Raw genomic sequence first — 7,261 nt, forward strand, 5'->3', positions numbered from 1 at the left:
AACATATAACATCAAACATCAACATTTAACATCACACTTCAAGGTCCTGTTCAGGTTGCATTTTCAAGTCCTTCTAGTTACAGTCTACTGATACTGCCAAGTCCAATTCTTCTTTGCAAGTGGGTTGGCTCCTGAAGACTCCAAGGGCTTGATGAACAGGATTCAACATGATGAAGGTTTCCAGGAGAACTCTCACCCATGGCAACCACAAAAAGAAACCCTGAAACAATAAACTCCAACATTTACAACATAGCAAAAATAAACAACTCCCTTCCCAGTAGTTCCCAACAACATTGCAGTGACCTTAACAAGGTGTTAAGGGCTTACAGAAATCAAGGTCCGAGTCTGGTAGCCTTGTCTCCTCCAAATTATTCTGCAGCCTTCTGCTGCTTTGAGTCTCCACCCCTTTCTGGGTCAACCCATTCTGAGCATGGGGGTTACACTTTTACACACACACACACACACACACACACACACACACACACACACACACACACACACACACACACACACACACACACACACACACACACACACACACACACACAGAGACACACACACACAGACACACACACACACACACACAGAGAAGGCTATTAAAACCTGTGGCTGAAAGTAGTCAACTGAAAAATCAACCTTACACCAAAAAACCCTATCATTGAAATGGCAACAATCGGCAATGGAAAATCAATAAAATAACCCAGAATGAATAAAATCAGCTGTGACTAACCCAGTAACAGAATCGATAATCAGCAGCAATAGAAACGCGGTACAGATTCCATCAACACCAACGTACCTTCTGCACAACGACGACCCATTTGATTGTCGCTTCTGATGCAAATACAGAGGTGTTCACAATTGCAACGCGCGTGGATATTTTCATGCTCCCCCCCTCAATGAAACTGGTTGATGTTATTTATTTTTATTTTTAAACTTTAGTAGGTTTGTTGAGTTGTAGAATGGTATGTAGCCCGATCTCGGAAGCTCCGCTGGGCCAGTGGTTGGATGGGAGACCTCCTTTCGAGGAAGACTGCAGACGAAGGCAATGGCAGACCGACTCTGCTTAATCACCTGCCTTGAAAACCCTGTGAGTTTGCCACAAGTCAGCCGTGTGTTTACTACACTTTCTACGCACCCAAAAACAGTAGTGCTGTAGTGGTAGTGCTGTAATGCTGTCGTGGTAGCGCTGTAGTAGTAGTGCTGTAGTGGTAGTGCTGTAATGCTGTCGTGGTAGCGCTGCCATGGTAGTGCTGTCGTGGTAGTGCTGTAATGCTGTTGTGGTAGCGCTGTAGTAGTAGCGCTGTCGTGGTAGTGCTGTAATGCTGTCGTGGTAGCGCTGTAGCGGTAGCGCTGTAGTGGTAGTGCTGTAATGCTGTCGTGGTAGCGCTGTAGCAGTAGTGCTGTAGTGGTAGTGCTGTAATGCTGTCGTGGTAGCGCTGCCGTGGTAGTGCTGTAGTGGTAGTGCTGTAATGCTGTAGTGGTAGCGCTGTAGTAGTAGCGCTGTAGTGGTAGTGCTGTAATGCTGTCGTGGTAGTGCTGTAGCAGTAGCGCTGTAGTGGTAGTGCTGTAATGCTGTTGTGGTAGCGCTGTAGCAGTGGTGCTGTAGTGGTAGTGCTGTAATGCTGTCGTGGTAGCGCTGTAGCAGTGGTGCTGTAGTGGTAGTGCTGTGATGCTGTTGTGGTAGCGCAGTAGCAGTTGTGCTGTAGTGGTAGTGCTGTAATGCTGTCGTGGTAGTGCTGTAGCAGTAGTGCTGTAATGCTGTCGTGGTAGCGCTGCAGTAGTAGTGCTGTAGTGGTAGTGCTATAATGCTATAGTGCCGTAGTGGTAGGGTACTAGAACAGGGGAGTCAAGCATGTGGTTCAGGTTGCTCTGGAGCAACGTATCTAGTACTGATAGGATGTTTGGGGGAATTAACATTAGGAATATTGCAGTGAAGCTGGGGAAAACCTGGGAGACAGATAAGGGAGCCAAAAAAATCAACTGCTGATCGGGGTGGGGGGTGGGGAGCAGGGGTTGGAACAAAATTTTCGTAGGGAAGTCAGGAATGGAACGCTAAAACACGTTTAGAATACTTCTTCAACATTTTAAAATTTTCAGTAAATTAAAATTCAGTCCTACATCTCTTTTCCACCTCTTTTCGTCTAGACATGGGTCTAGAGAGCCAGTGTGGTGTAGTGGTTAAGATAAGAACAGGTGCACTAATCTGGAGAACCGGGTTTGATTCCCTGCTTCGCCACTTGAGCTGTGGAAGCTTATCTGGTGAACTAGATTAGCTTGTGCACTCCAACACATGCCAGCTGGGTGACCTCGGGCTAGTCACAGTTCTTCGGAGCTCTTTCAGCCCCACCCACCTCACAGGGTGTTTATTGTTGGGGGTGGGAAGGGAAAGGAGATTGTAAATCCCTTTGAGTCTCCTTACAGGAGAGAAAGGGGGGTGTAAATCCAAACCACTCCTCCTCCTCCTTCCCAGTTAAGATTTTCAAGACTTAATGAGACCTAAAATCTAAATTCCACATTTTCTTCTATGTGTTACCCTTATTGTGTCTAGTTATCTGAATCTTTGGTTTACATAGTCCAAAAAACCTTTCCATCTTCTTTCATACTCTGTGCAATTCTGTTCTATACCAAGGATGCTAGCTTTGACATTGTCAAATACTAGTTTTCAGAATATTTTATTTATTTATTTTATTTAGTTTTATTTATTTGTGGGATTTTTATACCTCCCAACCCCCGGAGGGCTCTGGGCGGTGCACAACACAGATTCTACATATAATATATACAAACAAAACCCCATTCAGTTAAAATAATTTAGATTTAAAACACAGCGGTAGATTCAATAAAAAATGGCGTCAGCAATAACCCCAATTAAACCCTCCCAAGGGTTTTAAAGTCTTGATCGTCTCTGGAAAGTCAGGAGTATGGAAACCCGGTGAACCTCAAGGGTCAGAGAGTTCCACAGCAGGGGAGAATTTGGTCCAGGAAATAGATCAAGACAGTGCGCATGAGTGTGTGCGCATTTGGAAAAAGGATGAGGAACAGGTGAAATTGAGGAAATGAGGAAAAGGCACCAGAACCGTGATGTGAACGTCTTGTATTTAACACAAGTCGGGCATTTTGATTGTCCTCAGCTGACAGTACTGCTGCTACATTCCACCTAAACATCAAGAAGAACTTCCTGACCGTCAGGGCTGTTCGACAGTGGAATGCACTACCTCGGAGGGTGGTGGAGTCTCCTTCTTTGGAGGTTTTTAAACAGAGGCTGGATGGCCACCTGTCAGGAGTGCTTTCATTGTGTCTTCCTGCATGGCAGGTGGATTGGACTTGATGGCCCCTGGAGTCTCTTCCGACTCCATGATTCTATGATTCTACATGTAACTGGCAGATCACCCTCCCTAAAACAGCCCACCCCCCTCCATATGAAGTTTGGAGACTGGAAGATTCAGAAGATGAAGGACCCATAGAGTCAACTCTGGCTCCCAGTGTACTCTGAATAGCTGCCGTCGGGTTTGACTGAAGCTGTGATAAAAGGGAGAGCTGTACTTTCATTCCTTGAGGGAAAACAAGATCCAGAGTTGTCCCCTACTTGCAAAGAATGCCAGTGTATTGGATTTGGTACGCAACATACGCTGCCGTGCTGCTATGGCAGTGATGGCGAACCTTTTCGAGACCGAGTGCCCAAATTGCAACCCCAAACCCGCTTATTTATCGCAAAGTGCCCACACGGCAATTTAACCTGAATACTGAGGTTTTAGTTTAGACAAAACGGTTGGCTCCGAGGCGTGCATTACTCAGGAGTAAGCTTGGTGGTAGTCGGTGGCTTTGCTTTGAAGCAGCCGTGCAACTCTTCCAACGGGTGAATCACGACCCTAGGAGGGTTTACTGAGAAGCAAGCCCCATTGCCAGCAACTGAGCTTACTCCCAGGTAAAGGATTGCGCTTTAGTTCTTGGCATGAAAATCAGTGGGGTTTAACAGCGCTCAACAGGGTTACCTACACTGTCTCCCCAAAACTAGGTCTGAGGTTTAATGCTAATAATCGAGCCCAGCGGCCCAGGCCAGCCTAGGCGTGTGTGTGTGTGTGTGGGGCACTCTGTTTGTGCGTGCCCACAGAGAGGGCTCTGAGTGCCACCTCTGGCACCCGTGCCATAGGTTCGCCACCACTGTGCTATGGGAAAGCACGTGTGATCGACATAACTGGTAAACAGCAGGAACTCTTTTAAGTGGTCAGCTTATGGGGCAAAGAGACCTCTTGTAGAGAACAGGGCGGTTGCCGAGCTGATGGAAATTGGGGTCCCTAATCCGTCTGCCAGATATTCTGCACCCCCTGGGAGAATTCTGCCATTACAGACTCCTTTGTCTTGGAAGTGCATCTGCTAAACCCAGTTCGTTGCAAGAGTATTAAGAATATTTTGATATGATTTTCCTCTGGTATTAGTGGACTTGAATCTTGCCAGCGTGGTGTAGCGGTTAAGAGCAGTGGACTCAAATCTGGAGGACTGGGTTTGATTCCCCACTACGACACGTGAGGAGGGGCTTCTATTCTGATGATCCAAATTCGATTCCCCACCGCGCCACACGAGTGGGAGATTCTAATCTGGCGAACAGGGTTTGATTCCCCATTCCTCCACATGAGAAGTGGACTCCAATCTGGCAAACTGGGTTTGACTCCCCGCTCCTTCACGTGAAGCCTGCTGGGCGACCTTGGGTTACTCACAGTTCTCTCAGAAATCTCTCAGCCCCGCCAACCTCACAAGTTGTCTGTTGTGGGCAGAATTTCGTTGAAAAAAAACTAAACTCCTTTTTTTTTTTTTTTTGGAAATTCATGCCAAATTTTCTGAAAAATTAATTCTTCAGGTTAACATGAAAAAGGGGAAACGCAGTTGGGTGGTAGAGAACGGTGGCAAACTGGTCTTGATCAACGGGGCAAGCTCCGATCATGCTGAGGCCGAAGTGGACTCCCTTTCAGAAGTCCCACGGAAAAGGAAGAATTCAGGTATGGTCTTGCAAGCAATCTTCTCTCCGGCCTTGAGAAGAGGAGGGGTCTCACAATCACAATCACCTTTACTGGCATTAGGTATTAGACAGTGGTTATACACTATTATTAAATTATTAAATTTAAAATCATATGTTACATCTATGGATTTTGCTTTCCAACTTGACAGTTCATTTTTCTTGGAAGCAAGCCTTTATTGGCATAGACAGCAGTAGAACAATAATAAAAACAGATTAAAAAGCATATACAATACAGGATATACATGTTGGGACGAAGGAAATCTACTGGCATTTAGTAATTTCCAGGAGAAAGTCTGCCACTATCATACAGAGAGAAGGATCAGGGTTGTCCAACAAGTAGTGTAATCTAAATACATCGGGGAGATGGGGTAAATGTAAAGGAGTGAGATTCACATACTTGGATCTGATTTCCTTGAATCTGAGACAGTGAAGTAATTGGTGGGCCAGAGATTCAACTGAGCCATCGTTACATGGGCACAATCTTTTAGCCTTTTCTTGCTTATTAAATCTGCCATGTAACAAGGCAGAAGGCATAACATTAAACCTGGCGAGCATTATTTTTATTTATTTATTTATTTATACTTTCAGTTTTTATACCGCCCTGTCCCCGAGGGGCTCCGGCTCTCCTTTGAACAGGCAGGGGAGACACCATGACAGTTCATTTGTAAAAATATAAAATGGATTAAAAGGGTTTAGCCCAGGGGTAGGGAACCTGCGGCTCGAGAGCCGCATGCGGCTCTTCTGCCCTTGCACTGCGGCTCCACGAGCCAAGCCGCCAGCTTCATCCTTGCCTGCCCTGCAGGCGTGGCAGAGAAGAGGTGCACCCAACTGCCAGCGGACAGCTGGGCAGCTGTCGCCCTCACCTCTAAGCCCACCCCTTTCGAGCTGGGGCAGGTGCTTTCCCCGTGACGTAATGCAGGTAAGATGCCAAGCCACCGCTTGGCCCCTATCTCTTGCCCAGCCCTGCAGTGAGGCAAGTAGGCAAGCGCATCCATCTGCTTCTCTCTCAGAATGAGTGGAGTAAAAGGTAAAAAACCCCAATATATACAGTGTTATCTTTATTTTAAATGTCAAAAATTATTTGCAGCTCCAAGTGTTTTCTTTTCCCATGGAAAACGGGTCCAAATGGCTCTTTGAGTGTTAAAGGTTCCCTACCCCTGGTTTAGCCATTCAATTCAAAGACAAATTTGTAAAACAGATACCATTTGACTATATTTAAGATCTAACGCCAGGAAATATCTGGCACTTCCCGATTTAGTTCTATTTGCTAAAAGGATATATCCACTCCTCAGGCTCTGGAGGATTACTAATTAAAACAACAGGATAATTAAATTTTCCTAATATTAAAATAAGTAAATAAATAACATTGAGCCTTTACATACACATTTTATAATAACCCGAAGTGCCATGGCTGAAGAATATTACTCATTTATATATAGTTTATATTTGCATAATAACTGATTTCATTCAACTTTGCGTTCAGTATCTTTGGCTGAAAATTTATCACATTGAATTTCACTACAAAAAGTTCCATTCATAAAGTTACACATCTCTTAGGTACATGACCTTTAACAAGTAGCTGGCTAATCTCCCAAGCATATCAGGATCATTACTATTTAGTGATTTTACCATTGATATTTTGGACGGTTTTTTACCCCTTATCGATGGTAATAGGGCTTCCCTCTGTGCGTTGTATTTTGGACAATAGTATAAAATGTGTTAGAGGTGGGGTCTCTATGAGGGGAAGCCCTAGCAAGGTGCTCATCTCCAGGGTCTGCAACCTGCGGCTCTCCAGATGTTCATGGACTACAATTCCCATCAGCCTCTGGCCATGCTGGCAGGGCCTGATGGGATTTGTAGTCCATGAACATCTGGAGAGCCGCAGGTTGCAGACCTCTATGCTAGGCTGAAGTGTTTGCTTCTCCTAATGACTATAGTCAGCCCTTACCTGGCTGGTTTGATCTTGTCATACCTTGGTTGCTAAGTAGGGTCAGCCCTGGTTAGAGCTTGGATGGGAGACCCCCACAGAAGTCCAGGGTAGCTACGCAGAGGCAGCCCAAAGAATGGTTGAACGGCAAATCTGGCCTCTTGTGGGAGGGGGAACTATTCCATCCGCCTGTTAACCCTCTGTTTGGAGAGGAGACGGCTGAGGGGGGATATGATTGAAGTCTATAAAATTATGCCTGGGGTAGAAAATGTTGACCGAGAGAAATTGTTCTCTCTTTCTCACAATACTCGAACCAGGGGGCA

The 7,261-nt window shown here is 45.5% G+C and overlaps 1 protein-coding gene across 1 annotated transcript in view; it reads left to right on the forward strand.

The window, feature by feature from the left end:
* Positions 1 to 7,261, forward strand: part of DNMT3B (DNA methyltransferase 3 beta) — a 73,189-nt gene that overhangs the window by 23,418 nt on the left and 42,510 nt on the right. Inside the window, 1 exon segment of the mRNA XM_048497166.1 lies at positions 4,853 to 4,991. Coding sequence (XP_048353123.1) covers positions 4,859 to 4,991 — 133 coding nt within the window. The 5' untranslated portion in view covers positions 4,853 to 4,858.

The sequence above is a fragment of the Sphaerodactylus townsendi genome, linkage group LG05, assembly GCF_021028975.2.
Source record: "Sphaerodactylus townsendi isolate TG3544 linkage group LG05, MPM_Stown_v2.3, whole genome shotgun sequence".
In the NCBI taxonomy this organism is placed as follows: domain Eukaryota; kingdom Metazoa; phylum Chordata; class Lepidosauria; order Squamata; family Sphaerodactylidae; genus Sphaerodactylus; species Sphaerodactylus townsendi.